This window comes from Astyanax mexicanus, chromosome 22 (assembly GCF_023375975.1).
Source record: "Astyanax mexicanus isolate ESR-SI-001 chromosome 22, AstMex3_surface, whole genome shotgun sequence".
Classification (NCBI taxonomy): Eukaryota; Metazoa; Chordata; class Actinopteri; order Characiformes; family Acestrorhamphidae; genus Astyanax; species Astyanax mexicanus.
In genome coordinates this window covers 25104664-25124578 of record NC_064429.1, presented here as the reverse complement: position 1 = coordinate 25124578, position 19915 = coordinate 25104664, and the positions used below count along the sequence as shown (strand labels likewise).

The 19915-nt window shown below is 37.0% G+C and overlaps 2 protein-coding genes and 1 long non-coding RNA gene across 5 annotated transcripts in view; 2 read left to right on the top strand and 1 right to left on the bottom strand.

Moving 5' to 3' along the window:
- Positions 1-19915, top strand: part of ckmt2b (creatine kinase, mitochondrial 2b (sarcomeric)) — a 182177-nt gene that overhangs the window by 63254 nt on the left and 99008 nt on the right. The gene's annotated exons all lie outside the window — the stretch shown is intronic.
- Positions 1-19915, bottom strand: part of LOC111197675 (uncharacterized) — a 139363-nt gene that overhangs the window by 77742 nt on the left and 41706 nt on the right. The window lies entirely within an intron of this gene.
- The window catches only part of rasgrf2b (Ras protein-specific guanine nucleotide-releasing factor 2b), a 96088-nt gene continuing 77572 nt past the window's right edge, over positions 1400-19915 (top strand). For 2 of the 3 annotated variants that reach the window (XM_022667633.2, XM_007243934.4), the window contains exon 1: positions 1400-2193. In XM_022667633.2, coding sequence (XP_022523354.1) covers positions 1918-2193 — 276 coding nt within the window. In that variant the 5' untranslated portion in view covers positions 1400-1917. The remainder of the gene's footprint in view (positions 2194-19915) is intronic. The other variant, XM_007243935.4, reaches the window with a different exon arrangement.

Below are 19915 nucleotides of genomic sequence, written 5' to 3'. Positions count from 1 at the left end.
TGTATTTGTTGTACACTAAATAGTATGTTTAAAAAAACTGTTATGTTGCCTAAGAATGGAATATGCTAAACTTCTCAGAAGTTCTCAAAGTTTAGCATATTAGTAATCTCAAAAGGAATGTGCCCTGTGTCTAAAAAACAAGAAATGTTTTATGCTTAATGCTTTGCTGCCAACTATATCTTACTTGGAAGGAAGTGTAGTGATTGAGGTCTCTGTATCTTAATTTAAAGGAAATAACTTTGTTCAGCTGTTGCTAAGGAATGGTCAACTCACTGCTCCATGTTAGCGTTTAGCTGTGTTGACATTAGCCATTAGCATTTTCACCCAATAAAATAAAAGACTAAATTACTCAACTGACATAATGCCTTGTTTCCTCAGAATCCTGTCAGTGTAGACAGCCTATCCTAATGGAAAAATCTGGTGTAAAATGGACTTGGGTTGTAGTAAAACATGATAACGATTACAAACTCTTGCCCAGCATTCTGACATGCAGCGCTTTTAGCTGGTGCTCCCAACAGTGCTAATGATAGGGTCAAAGAAACAACTATTTTTACACCTTTTAACAGGCACAGAGTGGCTCCTGACTTCATTGGTAGAATTCTGAGGACCCTAACATTTAAAATGAGGTACTGAGAACTTATTAAAAACACTGTTTATGCACACAGTACCTTAAGGTAGTTTTCTGTGTGCCACTGTCTTGAAATTAAGTCAAGATATTTTGACTGACGAGTAAGAACGAATAGGTCATATTCAGAAAGTTTTAAGAGTTCAGAAATCAGTATTTGGTGGAATAACCCTGGTTTTTAATCACAGAAACCTTGGCATGTTTTCCTCCACCAGTCTTACACACTGCTTTTGGATAACTTTATGCCACTCCTGGTGCAAAAAATCAAGCAGTTCAGCTTGGTTTGATGGCTTGTGATCATCCATCTTCCTCTAAATTATACTCCAGAGGTTTTCAATTTGGTAAATAAAAAAAAAACTCTTTTTTTTAGCGATTTCTTTGCATGGGCAACACCCCTATTGCTATCATTGTAACCCTGTTGGAACCATCAGTAATAAAAGATTGTACTGATGCTTCCAACAGAGTTGCTGGGGGCAAAAGGAGTTCTTTGACAAAAAAAAAAATCATACTCATCATCAGTTTTACTAAACCCAAGTTTATTTTACACCAAACCTTTGTTTCTGAGGTTTTTCAGGGTTTCCATACTTCTTGCAGACCCATAGTAGCTTTGTTTAATTTATTGTGCATAAAATCTCTGATCGTGCACTAAGTAATGGTCTAAGTTGCGTGCGCTTCGCTCCGCCCATGGAGATAATTAAATACGCTATGCTGCGCTGCGCACGCGCACACATAAAGCGCATCAAATCCCGGCGAGTGTTGAGCGCTCTGCGCGCTGGGAAAAGGGGCGCTGTCTCTTTAAGACTCGGTTAAATCCGCTTACAGCTCTTCATCTGCGCCCGTGATTTCTCTTCACCGTCTGTCCGAGTGTTCACACGCGCTCAGAGCCGGACTCGAACTTCGGTGTGTAGCGGGTTTCTGCGGTTCCGAGTTCGAAAAGTTTCGCTCGAGCGCCAGAATGGACTGGACGGTAAACTCTTTTGGATGAGGGGCTCGTGAAGTTCTGAGGATGAGTTGAGTTGAGCGCGCGCGCCACGGCTCCTCCTGGCTTCTGCTGAACTCGCCAGAACAACTAAACCGCCCGCGCGCCCCTCCGTGCGCCCCCGTGCCGTGCCTCGCTCATTTACCGTCGCCCGCTGGTGTCTCTCTCGCTCATTCATTTTATTTACGCGCGTGAGGGCGAGGGCTCGCGCTCGCGCTCGCTCGCACACACCGAGTGAGGAGGAGGAGGGTGATGGTGAGCGGCTGAAGGCTGCGCGCGCGCCCCCCGGGAGTGAACGGAGAGAGGGGAGAAGATGCAGAAGAGCGTGCGCTACAATGAGGGCCACGCTCTGTACCTGTCCGCGGTGGCGCGCAAGGAGGGAACCAAGCGCGGCTTCCTCAGCAAGAAGACCACGGAGAACAGCCGCTGGCACGACAAGTACTTTGCTCTCTACCAGAACGTGCTCTTCTACTTCGACACGGAGCAGAGCGCGCGCCCCTCTGGCATCTACCTGCTCGAGGGCTGCACATGCGAGCGCGTCCCCGCGCCCAAGGTGTCCACCGGCGGCAAGGAGACCCTGGATAAGCTGGTGAGTGTACAAGCGCGCGCAAAGTGTATGCTCGTGTATGCAGGTCTGGAAAAAATAAGACCACTTCAGTTTCTGAATCAGTTTATCTGATTTTGCTGTTTATAGGTATATGTTTGAGTAAAATGAACATTGTTGTTTTATTCTATAAGCCACTGTCAACATTTGTCCCACATTTCTAATAAAAATATTGTAATTAAGAACATGTATTTGCAGAAAATGAGAAATGCAGAGCAAAGAAAACAAACTCATATTCGTAAAGAGTTTAAGAGTTCAGAAATCAATATTTGGTGGAATAACCCTGGTTTTTAATCATCGTGTTCATGCATCTTGGCATGTTCTCCTCCACCAGTCTTACACACTGCTTTTAAACAACTTTATGCCACTCCTGGTGTAAAGAATCAAGCAGTTCAGCTTGGTTTGATGGCTTGTGATCATCCATCTTCCTCTTGATTATCTTCCTCTTGATTACATTCCAGAGGTTTTCAATTTGGTGAAATCAAAGAAACTTATAATTTTTAGGTAGTTTCTTATTTTTTCAGAGATGTGTGTATGTATGGTTTTGGGGGCTTTGGTAACATGGGATCAGTGATGCTGAAGTAAGGGAGTAAGGGATTCCCACACCTGTAACCAACCAGCTAACCAGCCATGTGTATGGGGTTCAAGTCCTACCAGTGGGTCATTATTAGAATACTGTGGCCCTCGTTTGGTCCTGTTGACTATTTATCACACATATAAAACTTTTTATTTCCTGCTATGCAGCTTGTTGTAACAGAGTGGGCAATTTTGATTAAAATATTGCATTTGATAAAAAAAAAAGAACTGGTTCCTGACTGCAAACATTTAATTTGAACAGTTTGTTTGATGGGTACATTTAATTAGCTTAAATTATATTAAGTACTGTGTTATTTTACCATTTGAAAGGGTGGACTTAAGCTTAAGCTTTACCTCAGCTTATTATGGAGACCATATGAAAAATATTAATTTAAACTAAAAAATTGAATTAGTTTATGCTGAACATACAGCAAATGTCTTCGTCTCTCAAAAAGGAAACAGTATTTATATCACTGATGTTAATAGTTGTAACGGGGTGGACACACACAGCTTGCCAATAGAATAGGACCCTCTGAAGCACCTGTTGCCATTGTGCCCCATTCCAAATATGGACAAAGCTCCCAGTATTGATCTATGAAGCAGTGGAACTGTGTGGAATGATGGTCCTCTATCCAATACTTTTGAAATAAGTAGGTACCTCATTGGGAATCAGGTGAGGTTGTGCTTATTTCTCTTGTTGCTCATGAAATGCAATAGAATAGAAACGGTTACTCCAACGTTTATTTATATAGCAAATCATAAAGCAATTCTAAAAAAAAGACCATGCTTTATATATATATATTATTTTATATAGTCTCTGTTTGATGGGATCCGTGTGAGCAGTAGCCTGTTGCACTGTGCACTCCAGATCCTTCCCTTATTCATTATTCATCCCTTCCTCCACTCCTCCAGTCAAGTCTTTTTTTGGGCTTACTTGTGAGGTTTTGTATGTTTTGATGTTCACTTCCACTTCTGTAGGTAATGCATTTTACTGTGGCTTAACTTTAACACTGCTGTAGTCTTAGTGTGAATTTCTCAGGCTTGGAATAAAGCCATCTGTCATTCAAACGTTCCTACCTGACCAAAATATGAATGAAAGACTGTAGTATCAGTGAAGCCGACTAGCGTGATATAATTTGCATAGTGTGTATAATGTGCTGTCATTAAAGGGCCCATATCCTGTATTCTTCTTGTATTTTACATTTTCAACTTCCTCATTTGAGCGCAAGTATGGAGCAGAAACGGTGAAAATTAGTTTAACAATTTTTTTTTTAATTCGTCTAAATATTTCATTGAAAGGTACATTTATTTCAGTAACTCAGATGATTGATATAGATCACTATGTGTGTAATTAATGTATATAAGCTGATGCTCTGTTTTGTTAGATGCACCTGTAGAATTAAGCAGTAGAAGGATTAAATTAAATGCAATATATAGAAGTATTAAAATATTTTGTTTTGTAATATTGTATAGATTTAATATGTGTTTTATATCCAAGGATCTCAAGATATGTTTTCACATCCCACTGTTTTGATTGGATAAACAGTAAGCTATTCTTTTTAGATTTTAGATACATGATGTATTGTTATTTAAATAATTTCAATATATTGTCTTGCTTACAGTATCACAGTATATTGTAATATTGAATCGTGATCCCCATACCTTTATGCATACCATATTACCAAAATTCTTGCCAAGACACAGCCCTATTAAGCAGGCTGATTTACTTTATTATAACTGCCAACAAATGACAATACATCTACCTCAGCAGTGCTTTTCTAATCACACGTTTAGTTAGCTAACTACCACAAAAGGGCAAATTTAGTCACAAATTTACCACAGCATTGCTCCTCAAATCACATGCAGCTTACTAACCTGAAATTAACCAGTCTTTAAAATGAAGCTAGTCTTTTAGTAAACAAACAAATGCTAAAGCTAAGCTAGCTCAGCAAATGTTACAATCCAAGCCCTGTTCACTTTGTATCTTTTAACTGGAAGAAATACAGTTTGTGAAGGACTAGTAAACTCATACTAGATGCTGAATAATATATTTGATTTTGTTGATGTGAGAAAATAAAAAAATGACCTTAAACCTGCCGTTTTCCAGCTCTCACTGCTGGCTCCAGCAGCGTATTGATATGAAATGCCAACAGGGACAGGGGTTGCCTGTTGTCTCTGCTAAAAAAAAAAAAACATAACGTTAGAGTAAACGCTGCAATAAAATTTCACAGCAATTAGTCATCAAAGCATCAAGGCAATTTGCACTAGGAGTGGCATAAATTTATCCAAAAGCAGTGTGTAAGACTGGTGGAGGAGAACATGCCAAGATCCATTAAAACTTTCTTTCTTTGCATTATTTGAGGTCTGAAAGTACTGCATATTTTTTGTTATTTCAGCCATTTCTCATTTTCTGCAAATAAATGCTCTAAATGACGATATATATACTTGCATTTTTGGAGAGATGTAGTCTGCGATTTATAGAATAAAACAACAATGTTCATTTTAATCAAACATATACCTATAAACAGCAAAATCAGAAAAACTGAAAAGTGGTCTCTTACTTTTTTCCTGAGCTTTCTAAATTTAAAATATTGCCACTTTTCTAAGACTTAAGGGAAGCAGTTCATTCATTGTTTTACTGTTTCTGCATGCTTTCATTGTGGTGGTATGATGTCATAGCCTTTAGTAAAGCTTCGTTTCAGTTGTTCTTTGGACGGAGAGATAACAGCCCTCTGATCAGCAGGTGTAGCTTTAGGCTGTGTAGCAGTAATGATCAGTATCTGGGTGAGGGATGGACATTGTAATGGTGTAGACTGGGCACGGCAGAGGGAATGTGCGAGAATCAATGGAGGATTACATGGCTGTTTGCCTCTGATAACACGGTGAGATATATAGGCAACCCTAATTTGACATGAAAGCTACTCATGCAGATTACACAGCGAATTAACCCGTGGGCTGGGAGAAGTATCACGGGGGAATGTGCTTGAATCAGATCAGCCTTTTTGGGCATTAGTCATGTGGGATCTGGTAGCGTTATGAAATGAAGATGGATATAATAACATAGTGGGGATGATGATGCTCTTGGCAGAGTAGCTTGTTCCTTTTGTGTGGAGCAACAACAAGTTCCAGTGTTGTTAGGTAGTCATGATAATTTGTATTTTGAGTAATTTGTTTCCTCTGGCAGTTAAACGTGATGTGACGCCCTGTGACAAACTGTGGTGCCCAGAATACATCGATCATACAGGATTTATAATAGTGCTAGCAGTCCTGTTTACACTGCAGCATTTAGTAATCCAATTCAGATAGATAACAGACATGAAACAATACTACAAATAGACTATAGACAAGGGGCATAGACTACAAGTAGAGTAGACCACAAATATAAATGCAGTTAATACAAATATCTGCCTGTATGTGCAAATGTGTGCAAGAAAACAGAGGTGTGACTTAAGGTTCCCAAACTTAACTAAAACTCTGAGATGTCAGTGATGCCATAGAGGACCCATTTTTTGTTCTATTAAATTATTATTTTTTTCACCAGTTGAAAGGCAATTTACTGTCTCAACTGTTTAACAAATATGACACTTCTTGGAATCAAATATGGTTCTTTAGCAGTCCTTAAAGCACTTTGTAGCACTTATATATTTAAAAGTTAATTGTATTATTTCACTACATAAAACAATAATAAAAACTTCCTGTTTAAGCAACTTAAGCAGCCTCAATTATTCTTGATCCTTTTAATACAAGCTTTATATACAGTAGCAGTTTGGACACATGCAATGTTTAATTTTTTTTTCCTACATTGTAAATGAATACTGAATTCATCCAGACTATGAAGGAACACATAAGGAATCATGTAGTAACTTAAGTTTTGTTGAACAACCCAAAATACTCTGTGAAACATTTAGGTGCTCTTATCCAGGGAGCTGTTAACTTGTCGTTTCTGAGGATGGTAACTCTGATGAGCTTATCCTGTGCAACAGAGATATCTCTTAGTCTTCCTTTCCTGGGGTGGTCCTGATGAGAGCCAGTTTCATCATAACTTTTTTGATTGTATTTGTGAATGCACTTGAGGATATTTTTAAAGTTCTTGAAATGTTTTGGATTGACTGTACATCATTTCTTAAAGTATTTTTTTCTTTACTTTAGTTATGTAGTTCTTGACGTAATATGGATTAGAACATTTCTCATTTAAATAGAGCTTTTCACTGTATACCAACTCTACCTCTTTACAACTGATGCTCTCAAATACATTAAGATTCAAAAAATGCAGTAAGTAACTAACTCTTGACAAGTTCAGCACAGCTGTTAACTGAAAGCCTGAATTACAGGTGACTCTACCTCATAAAACTGATTAAAAACCCAATAGATGCATAGGTGTGCAAAGCTGTCTCTTTCTAAGCAAGAGGAGCTACTTTGAAGAATCTAAAATATAAAACATAATCTGGTTTGTTTAACACTTTTATCTTTTCTGTATAAGTCCATATATTTTTCTTCATAGTTTGGATGACTTCAGTTTTAATCTACAATGCAGAACATTTTGAAATAAAGGAAAAAAAAAACATTAGAAAAAAACATAGTGTTTTGCTAGTTCTTGAGGCATTCTATAGTCTAGAATCTTCAAACCTCATGCAGTTCGTTAAAGACCTGGTTTGTTTTATCTCTCTCTCAAAAAAAAAAAAACTATTTGAATAGCAACTCTGCCTATTCAAATGATCATGTCTATTTAATGAAATCAAGAAAGCAAATCTATTATAGCCATTTTTTTTATAAATATAAACAATATATAAAAATTTACAATTAAAAAAACACATTCTGCCCAGTTAAGGATGCATTTGAATTTACACTGATCATTCTACACCCAGGAAGCTCATCTGTTGCTGCACAGTTTGTGCTGGTTATACTCTTTGACCAGTGATCTCAAGACAACACCCACAGAACGAAGCCTGCAGGGTGGTGTTGGTGGACTGTTCTTAGTCCAGCAGTGACACTGAGGTGTTTAAAAACTCCAGCAGCACTGCTGTATCTGATCCACTTGTCCCAGCACAACACACTAACCACCACCATACTCAGTTACTGCAGTGCTGAGAGTGACCCTCCACCCAAATCATACCATAATGACATACTGTATGCAGGGAAACTGATACAGGAATACAGTCTGTAATTACAGAACTACACAGTGCTACTAAAGTGCTACTATATGATCATTGGAGCTGATTAATGTGAATCATGTGTGTAGGAATGAGGAGGTGGTCACAGTGTTATGCCTGATCCATGTACCTGTCTGAACAAACCGAAGCATTCAGCTGATTCAGTGTAGCTTTAGTGTCCAGGTCTGACCTCTCTCTCTTCTGCAGGAACAGAGTCGCTCAGCATCTAGAAGCCTCAGCTTAATCACACACCCACGGACGCCCACGCAGCTGCGTATGTGTATGCACATCGATACACACACAGAAATAAATCTAGACTAGCCCACAGAGAACGCTTGCTGTTGTTCAGAGGTGCTGCAGCTCCTGTGGAGGATATACAGAGGAAAAAACCCTCAGAAGACACTAACTGGCCAACAGGTGTTTTTTCTGCGAGGGCTTAAAGACTGTAATCAGAGACAGAACGGTTACAGTTCCGTTCACGTGGGCTTTAAAAAATGTGTCGGTTTATGTTGGTTGTTAAATAACTGATTTGAGCTGATATTACAGTGAAGTGGAGCAATTGAACTCATGTAATTGCATGCAGAACAGCCAGTTCCAGCCAGTAGTCATTTGGGACCTTTTCTGTTACTTATTACATTATTGGGTATAATAAAAGTTTAATAATATCAAAACAGACATTATATGAGCGAATAATAAAACCGTTTTGGCTTTTATGAGACTGCTGAATTTGAACAGGGCTAAGTAATTAACACCAGAAATGTAGTGTAATGTATGACCTTTTAATTTAGTTCAGAAAGTCCAGGTGCCGTATACACACTAAAAACAGAGGTACGATATAAGTACTTTCTTGTACTCAAAGGTACACTTTTCAGAATTGTACCCCCAAAGGTACAATGTTGTTCTTTACATGGTCAGATATGTTTCCTCTAAAGTACAAAGTCTTTCCTAATAGCAGGAAGTACATATTTGTACCATTTAACTAGCCAAAAGGTACATTTAGTATTCTATATCACTTTACTATTATACAATATATATTTTATTTATACATTTTTTATTTGAAAGCCAGACAATTTAGCATCACGTTATTGACATGCATTCAGTTAATGATAATGTTTGTAATCTTTACTGGTACAAAAAACATGGGTACAAAAAAAGACTTTTACTGAAACCTACTCTTATGTACATCAATATAAGATACAGCCCCAGCGACAAGCTTTGTACTCTTTTAAGTACAAATCTGTAGGCCATCTTACAGTACAATCACCATAGTATCTGTGTTACTGAAGAGGATAAAATACTCTAAATGCCCTAAATCAGCAAATACCAGGAATTATTAATTTATTGGTCTCGGTTTCACAAAATTTGAAAATTAATATTCACTGCAGGTTTACTGCCTGAACATTAGATCGGTTTAAAGTAGCCCCTGGGAAATATTGTGGGCTATTGTTTCATTTCATTTATTAAATGTGTTGTCCAGCCTGAGCACATGAGGCTGTTTCAGCTGGAGTTTGCTGGAGACTTGGTAACTGTTCACTAGCAGTACCATTGATCTCAGCAGTCTGAGCTGGCTGCACACAGATCTCCCTCTGACTGCTAATATACCTCTTTTACTTGTTTGTGATGAAAACAAGAGCAAGGGAAAAGACAAATGAGACTTTTTTCTATTTTCCCCCCTTTTTCTCCTTAATTTACACAGCCATTTACCCAACCTGCTCATTAGGACTCCCACTATCACTAGTGATGCCCCAACACCAGGAGAGTGAAGACTAGCACATGCTTTCTCTGATGCATTTAAAGTCAGCCACCACCTCTTTTCAAACTGTTGCTGATGCATCATTGCCGAGTAGCATCACAGCTCACTTGGAGGAAAGCGCAGAGACTCGGTTCTGATACATCAGCTCACAGACGCCTTGTGCTGACTGACATCACCCTTTGGAGTGATGTGGTGAGAGAGCGCCATCTACCCACCCAGAGAGAGAAAGGCCAAGTGTGCTCTCTCGGGGGTCCGGTAGCCAATGGCAAGCTACATGAACAGGACTCGAACCAGCGATCTCCTGATCATAGTGGTAGCGCTTGGCCTGCTGAACCACTTAGAACCACTATAAGACAAATGAGACTTAATGTAGTGGACTTTGATTATTTTGCTATTTATATGTATACGTTTTAGTAAAATGAACAATGTTGTTTTATTCTATAAACTACAGACATCATTTATCCCAAATTCCAAATAAAAATATTGTCATTTAGAGCATTTATTTGCAGAAAATGAGAAATGGCTGAAAAAACTGAAAAGATGCAGAGCTTTCAGACCTCAAATAATGCAAAGAAAACAAGTTTATATTCATAAAGTTTTCAATATTCAATCAATATTTGGTGGAATAACCCTGGTTTTTTATCACAGTTTTAATGCATTTTGGCATGTTCTCCTCCACCAGTCTTACACACTGCTTTTGGATAACTTTATCCCACTCCTGGTGCAAATATCCAAGCGGTTCAGTTTGGTTTAATGGCCTGTGGTCATTCATCTTCCTCTTGATTATATTGCAGAGGTTTTCAATTTGGTAAAATTAAAGAAACTCATCACTTTTAAGTGCTCTCTTATTTTTTCCCAGAGCAGCATAGTGTGTATACTACAGTACTCACAATGATCCATCTGAATAATAGCTGCTCTGTGATGGTCCTGTGGGATCCTTACCATTGATAACCAGGGTAAAGAAGGCTTATAATGTATGCAGAGAAACATAAACAGGATTGCACTCTGTAGAAATGCTTTTAATACATACAATAAAGTAGCTGCTGTACATGTAATTCATGTACACGTCACTTAACTGCATCATTCACTACAGCGTAATACACATCTACACATGTCCAGCATTTTCATACAAGACAAGAGTGCTCCAGTCCTCTTAACCAATGAAAAAGCCTCTTGTCTTATGGCTCATTTACCCATCCTCCCTTCTGTTTACCATATATATATATATATATATATAACATCATTTTTATCTGCACACTACCTGTAGATTCTGTAATGCTCAATAGACCTAGCATATAGTAGCTAATTATGGGAGCAGGTTATCTGACAGGCAATCAGTTTGATAAATGAGGGAAATAGGCTGCATATTACAGAGGCCTGTGTGGATCATCATCCGTAAGAAGCTCAGATAATGAGTCAGGCAGAGAGAGAGAGAGAGAGGGGGAGACAGAGAGAGAGGGGGGGAGGTTTAAGTAATGAAACATGTACTGTCTTATACAAAAGTTTAGGCACATTTGGCCAAAAGGCACAGTTTGGGGTTAAAAAGAGGAAAGCACCGAATATTTGCAAGGCTCCAGACAAACTTCGTCCCACCGGCCCATCGATGTTAAAAGTTTGCATGCTGTAAAATAGGTTATAATCAGTTTTTGAAACTGCTGGTTGCAATTAGAGCTGGGCGATATGGCCCCCCAAAAAAATCGATTTATTTTTTAAAAATCCGATTTTCGATTTTAATCGATTTTTTTCCCCCATACTAAAACTACAGAAAAGAAAGAAATGGTTAAAAACAAGTTTTTATTTATTTTGTTTTTACTTAAATTTCCCATTTGTGGTTAAAGTACAATCAGAAACATGCAAAAAAAACAATTGTAAACAGTAAGAAACTTACATCCAGTAACTTTTAGAAAGCTTTCTCCAACATAGTTTAGTTACTGACACAATGCACCCTCAAACTTAAAAAATAAATAAATAAAGAGCCCTCAAAAAACTTATAGAAATAAATAAAATGGTGCCATTTTTGATAAAAATGACAAAAGAGAAAACAAGTACAATTTAATATGCTATTAAGTAAAGACCTTTTCCCATTGGGCTTGACTTGCAAAAGAAAGCTTTTAAATAAGTGCCAGTGTTCTATAAAAATGAGATAATCTTTTCCCCTTAATATGCAAAAAATCATAAACTGTAGTGCATACAGGACCTGGTACACGGTTGGAAGATGTCTCAGGGACGGTTGCTTGTTTTACTTTGGATGGTGAACTAGTGCTGCTGTTGCTGCGTTTATTCTGATGGGAGCAGCACTTCTCCCACTCCACTGCATGCTTTTAAGGTGTAGAGATAAACTAGTAGTGCTGCTTCCTTTAAAAGCAATCAGTTTTAAACACAACTTAGCGAGGACCTGTTTGACCGACGCAAAAAAACCGAACCAACTCCAGATTACGGGAGCTAGTTGCTCCTCTCTTGATCACTAACTCCGCCCAGCTCTAGTTGAAATATTATTGGGAGTCCACAGCCAGTCGACCGCAAGGATAAAAAAGAGCCAAAATGAATGAAAAGCTGTGTTCTGTATTTGATTTTCGGCTTTTACACAAACGTTTCCTTTTTTTTTTTTGGTTACAGCTTTAGACAAAAATATGCATTTTAGTGTATCCCTATTTAAAAGTATATAGTAGTAAACACAACCTCTGTAGCTAATCACAAATCAAACAATATTTACACCAAATCCTGAATCACAGATTTTTACATAATCAAAAATTAAAATTCTCAGTGTGAAAAAAAATGTGCTAATGCTTCCACATCTTACAGTGTCACGATTTAGCGTAGTTCATTCAATCTAAACATGTGTTCTCTGGCTCGTCTTGCGTACTTTATAGCTGAGTCTATCTTAAGGATTTGATATCCACCTACCCTTTCTAATCTCTAGAGTAACAGAGGTGTATTTCTGTCTCATTACATCAGATTTTCTATGCATAATGACTGTTATTCCAGCCTTCATATCAGAGCTAACAGATTTTGACACCCCGTTCGTGACAAATTGACTGGCACTGTAAGCGTGATACATGTTTCTATTAATGTCTGATGTTGAAGTTGGAAATTCTACCATGTTTTCATAATCTGAGTGTTCCAACTGTGTCTGATAGCTCAGCCTCATGTGGTGCACCACAGGGAATAAAGAAATCAGTAACATCTCCAACATGTCAACATTATTTAGGCCTATTTAAAGGAAGCATGTGAGTGTTAGTTTGGCTGTTGTGCCATAACCTGCATTAAGTATCATGTTAATGGAGATCTGTTGGCTCAGTACTATTATCTTCATACCTAAAGTGTTACATTTGCTTTTACATTAATGGCATTCTTGGCTGATGCTGATGCTGTTATACAGGGTGAGTTAACATTTGAATATTGCTGCACAGGTACCTTTTTAAGGCAATGTTTATTTATATAATAAACCATGTTGTGTTAATAGCAGTATTCTGTCTTGAAACCAGTCTATAATTTACAGGTATTTATGCTATTTATGTGAATATTAATATTGTTCAGGTAGATTTTCTTGCTACATTACATTGTCTTGGTAAGTTTCAACTGAATGTTTACATTTTTTATACTTAAATATATATGAAATAAAACTTTTTTGCAGTTGTCTATTAAGTATTTTTCATAGGGGTGAGCCATATCATATTGTACGCAATAATACAGCCAACATTTTTGAATATCGTGAACAATATTATACCCTGAATATCGTGCCATATCACCCACCCCTAATTATTACATCAGGGTACTACTTCTTTTTTTTTTCTTTTTTTTTGCTGTTTTTAGCAAAAGAATAATTCATACTGTTCTCACTTCCAATTATTTTATCTGTCCAGTATAATTTATTTTACTGTAATCCTGGATATATGGAGATATTTGGAGTTCATTATTAGTATCATGACATTCTGGATCATTGACTTCTGTTACAAATCTGATAAAATGCTTGTATAGTTTAATGTCTCAGTTAGGCGAGTGCCATATCATATTGAATGCAATAGTAAAATTTAAGTTGCAGTGTATATGTATATATATATTTATATATATATATATATATATATATATATATATATATATATATATATATATATATATATATATATATATGCAAAAATACCCTAAAATATTGTGATAACATTTTAGGGTCATACTAAGTAATCCTAGTGAATCATTGAAATTTGTTTCAAACAAAGTCTGTGCATTTTTCAGCAAGACAATGCAAAACTACAGTCTGCACACGTTACAAAGGCATGACTGTGGAGATTCAGGATACAAGTCTATGACCTGTCCCTACTAAAAAAATGTGTTGACAATTTTGAGGACATTTTGAAAGACATATTGGCAGAAAATATTTGGCAAACATGTCTTTTAGGTACTGTGTGAAGCAATTAAAAAGTGGTAAATGCTTGATAATTCCTAGGATATATTCAATGTAAAAAAACACTGCAGAACCTTATGTGTTTTTTATATCGTCCCAACTTTTTATGATGTGGGTTAGAATAAGATTACGATTTTAAAGGATTATTAAGCATTTTATCAGGACTTATGACAGAAGTAATAGCACATCTGTTGTAGTTGTAGAGGATCTTGCATTGCTGCATTTGTGCTACATTCTATTGTAGTTCTGAAAAACAAAGTGGTTACTTTGTTCTGTGCTCCATAGCAGTGTGTATGGAAGTTGTTTTGTGAGGTGTCTTACTTTCCAAGCTAGATTTTAGCACATTTAAGGAAAAATGCACCTGAAATGTAGCCAAGGTACTGCATTAGATTTGCATTGGCATGACTTTCCAATGTAAGAAATGTGTAGGTGAGGAAATTCTCCATAAGGCCTGGAGCCTGTGTGTAATGGCTAATGCAATAAACAGTAATGAACATAATCATCTGACCTTTTATCTGTACAATATTTCACTCCGTGGCTTGTTTTATAGTTGTTTTAATGACTCTGTTAACAGCCAGATAGCACACAATAATATTTTTTACAGCATTAGCAGATGCATGGTGCTCAGCATAACTTAGATAATAGGGCAGTGGTTGTGCTGTTGCATGTGGAAAACAGTGGGGCTGGCAGGGGGCCAGATGCTCCGAAAAGAAGCACACAGGATTGTTTTTGATGTCAGGATGATGCAAAAATAACATTTAAGCTTTCCAGTTATGTGCTTGCTGGTAGTCTCACTGCATGTAACATCATTTTTAATGTGGCTAGGCATTTAAAATACTGATTTTGAAGCTGACACTAATATGAAAAATGTCTCGGCTAAAAACTGAGCTATTCATTATTGAAGCACTAGAGGACCAGAGCAACATTATGCATCATCAATGCCAATTCGTGTATCAGTTCTGTCAAATATTCCATTATTTTCAGCCAGTCACATCTATGCAGGATCTTCAGTAACGCTTGATTAAAAATAAAACATATGCTTAATTAGGTGGGCGAGTCTGTTTTTATTAGAAACAATATGTCATAGAAACTATGCAGGACAAATTATATCCTGTTCTTTTTTTTTTTTTTTACATGAAAGAGAATTTTAATGAACATGCCAATTTGGCACAGGTCTTAGGGAATGACTCACCCGTAGATACAATCTCTACATGTTGCCCTGGCAGAGGAAAACCAGGAAAGCTGTTATTCATTTATGGATAGTTCTTATACATGCATAACTTTAATCTGTGTGAAAGTGATCAAACCCAGGGCCTTCTGGTGGATTGAGCTTCTCTGAAATAAGACATTTGGCTTGTTAAAATATTCTGCCCTTAGCCTAAAAAGTAGGCTACATTAAAATTAAATGTTAGCTAGCTAGTTAACATAGTCTTAGCATTTGTTTGTTTACCAAAAGATTGGCTGCCTTTCTCTATATAAATTTCACTTACATGTGACTTAACCTCTTGAGACAGTGTGTCCTTAAATGGGTACGTTAGGTTTTTAATTCTCTGCACCATAATTTTTTGACCCTTGGGCCACATAGGAAGCCATCACCTGTACCATCTAGGGGTCACATGACATTGTTCAACTTAATTGATTGAAAATAAGTTGGCAGGAATCCCAGTCAAAGTTTCTACAGCCAAAATTCTCAGCGAATTTTATGTTTAAAACTAGTTTATTTTCTTACTGTAGAAAACTTAAATTGTATTTTTAGTGTAATTGAGGCAACCTGGTCCCAAATGGCAAGGATAATAACTGTCCCCATATGAGGACATCATGATTAAAATGGCATTGCTGAGGTAAATGTATAATGCTTTGTTGGTTTGTCTCTACTGAGATGTTAAAAACGTGTTTGATCCCTCAGCACACATGGAGACACAAAGCCACAGTACAGAGAGAGACAACCTGTTTTTAGTAAACAGACAAATGCTACGGTTGCGTTAGTTTAGCGAATGTTACTGTCTTAGGCATGCACTGCTTGGATAAGAAAATGTATCACAATACAATAACAAATAAGGTCAATATTGTCCAACTTTTACCTCAAGCCCCTTTTCTATCCAAAAGCTATTCAAGTGATTTGCTAATGATTTGCTTGCCTCACCACCAAGCTAGCTAAGATGTTTCTCCAAATTAGCTTGTTTTTCTTCAGCTTAATTCAATCTCACTGTCTTTAATACTGACCCAGTGCATTTCCAGGACACGACCCTGCCACACTTCTTCCCAGCATTCAAAGCTGCACAGCTACTGGCCTCCTCATTACTGCGCTCACCCCAGATTGTGAATTATGTCATACTGAGCTTGCCAGTGGCCGTGGCACAGCTGGTGTTCAGGCTTCATCTTATCACAACTCTGCAGTAGCTCTCCCGCCTGCTAATGCATGCTAATGCTAAAAGAATGTCATGCCTTGTTATTAGTTAGCAATGTCAGTGGTTGTAGCTGTTTAAGCTAGTGGCTGAATGAACAGACAGATGAGTTAAGTGCACATTAACCTGAGAGTTAATGTGTCATTTCCCTCAGACGCCATTTTTATATCTCTGTTGAGGCATTGGGAATGATTGAACCTCATCTGCTGTTAATTATTAATAATACAAGGCTATTTCCAGAGCCCTCATCTCTTTTTAGCCAGTAACTTCTTTCCTAAGCACGTAGCCCACTGTGAATGCTCATATCTGCTCACACAAATCTGATAATCATATTCATTTACGTTTAATCGTTAGCTTGGACTGAAGTATAGGTTGGGCTTTGGCCCACAGTGGCCTGAATATTATCATTAGATGTTTTCCTGATATAAAATTGGTTTTGCAGGTTTAATCTTCTCATTTGTACAAAATGTTTTTAAAACCAGTGGTCACTGTTAGCTCAAATTCAAATTTATACAAATGTATACCCTTAGCACTGACACTGACCTTCTTAAACAGGTCAAATATAGGCCTATGGTAATGCTATACGTAGCTGATTCACATTCAGTACTGTTTTTTTTTTTTTAGTTATAATCATTATAAAACTCTGTTACACATTTGTTTTGACCATGATTTCTCTCTAGAACAGCTCTGATCAGCAGGAATTCTATTTTATGCTGGTCTGGTCCTGGTTCAGATGGTCAGTCAGCATGGTTAAAACGCAACATATGCTGGTTTTGCTGGTGATCAGCATTTTGTTATTGTCCAAAAATGGTAGTGTTTCAAGAATAGTGAATTTACTAAGTAATGCAAGATTACAATTAATATAATTAAATATAAATGTTGTTTTTTATTCCAATTGATTTTGGATCATGTAATGTTCACACTGTTTAATGGACAGCTTCCATGTCATCCTAAACACAAGATACGATATGATTCACAAGATAATGTGAATCTGCCAGTCAATATCTTTATTTGTTCCAAATTGCATGGTAAAATAACTGATTGAAATGTTCCAAAATGACTAGAAATAAAATCTTTCCAGTAGTGTTTCCGTGATCCTTGATTTGCTTTTTATAGAATTCTGACACAATAGAAAGAACAGACAGATAACAGATTTACATTATGTCAAAATGTGTAAAAAAAAAAAAAACAGTGAAAATAGAGCTACAAAGTTTTGTTAAGACTGATGATTTTTTTCATGCTTTATCCTGTGCTCATTTTGTTCCTTAACTTAGACAATACCTGTAAAAAATAACTGATCAATTTATAATGCATATACTGTACATAATGCTTAACATAATTTTATAGTACTGTCTAAAATTTCTGAATAAGTACAGTCCAATCCACTATTATTTCGTGAGATAAAAAAAAAGGTTTAAGTCAGAATAAAGGGGAACAATTGGTTATCTTCAGGCCTTTTAAACCCAAAGGAGAGAACAGAAAGGTGTAGAGAATAAAAAAGAACATGTGTTTAGCACTTTGTAAAAGACAGAAAAAATGTTTAGGATATTATTGCTAGTTGAGGATGCCTTCCTTCTTTTGTTTTTTTGTTTTTCATCAATCTGTTTATTCGGGTTTTGCAAAAGAAAACAGAACATGTTTACAAGAATAACAGCTGTAACAGTATAATGTGACCTGAATCAGAATAAACCCCTCAGTAAACAAGGACATAAAATCATACACAATGTAAAGATCAGGTTCTGGAATCACAACCAATCATTATGGGAGTCATGCCAGGGAAGACACATTTTGGACATAGTCAAAAAAGGAGTCCCAAACCTAATGGAATTTCCACATAGTGTCAGCTCTAATATATCTAATCTGATCCAGTGTTGCTACATTACACATTTTGATGTTTTCTTTTTAATATTGTATATTTAATGCAAAACTACTATAAATGGTTTTAGTTGGAAATATTCCTCCACATTTGAGTTATGTTGGAAAGCTGGTATAGTGATCTGGTGATGGTTCAGGTTTAGGCAGCAAAAAGCTGGTTGCAGTTCAGAAATAAAATATCATTTTTTGCCAGGAGCTGTCCTCCAGGCAGGAGTCATAACACCCTCAGTTCCAGCTCCAGGCTCTGCTGGCTCACTCTTCTAGTATGTAGCTGAAAGTGAACCCGAGCAGCTCAGAATGAAATTGTCTGGCTGGACTAAAAAAAACAGTAAATTCCACCTGAGCATATTTTTATGGTCACTCATCTCGGTGTACAGTGAACTCTATTTAAAACATGCTCTCCTGTGCCTGAAAATGGAATTTTAGATTCCAGACTGGTGGTACAAAAAATGAATGCCTAGAAAATGGAGCGAGGGGCCGTAGGTTTGTGTTGATAGAAGACTGAAAGCTGTTTCCCTTGTGTGTGAGTGCAGCGGGGTTCTTGAGTAGGTCTCTTAAAGCTGCGACATGAGAAAAAAAGAAAGGAAAAAAAATGGTTCCATCTGCTTCTCCTGGGTGGTCAAACTGAATCTGCAGTGGCTTCATCATCCAGACATTGCGGTCTTTGCATGCTTATGTGTTGGCCGTGGGCCCGTTTCGTTTGATTCTGCAGCAGTCAGCTTTCAAAGTCCTCCCTTACTGAGGGCCAAGCTGCTTTTTTTCATGCTGTACAATGTTGTAGATCTCAGGCCTTAAATAATTAAAAACACACAATGCACTTTTTACTAGCTGTTTTTTAGTTTCAGTTAGTTGCAAGGTAAAAAAAATTACTTTATCTATTGATTAGAGTGCACCGTTCAGTCTCTTGATGACCATATTATAAAAGCTGATAAAAGACTAAACTAAGATTCTTCAGTAAAATTATTGTGATCATAAGAGTTTTCCTAAAGTTTAAGTATTGCAAATATTAAGGGTAAAACATCTTAAGCTCCTCCCTTTGCCACTGATACTCACTGTTAATGTGTTGTCATTCCCCCTGGGCTATCTTCTCTTATGTTTATGTATGTCGTCGCTGTCCAATAAAAACATTCACTTCAAAAACAGCAGCTTTGCAGGAGAGAAGTAAAACCTTCTTAAATTTCATTGCCTTTGGAAGTCAATGTGAAAAGAGTTTATTTCAGGAGAATTTCTATTGGTCCATTCATTAATACATTTTGACACAGTGTAACAGATATTTAGTCTGTTCAAACTATGTAGTTTAATACAAATATAGACACTTGTTTTTTTTTTTTTTTATCCGACAGCGAAGATATACCTTATGTAATACTTGACTTCTAGGTGTTGGTGTTATAGGCTGTAAGAGCAAGTACACTTTCTCTGCGGCTGAGAGTGGGTTTAAGTTAAATGAATTAATTTGGCATTTAAATTGTTTCAGGTAGTGAAAAATAAAGTGATGTTAACTTTTACAGGACATTTCACTTGAAATAATTTAGTTGAAATAATTTTT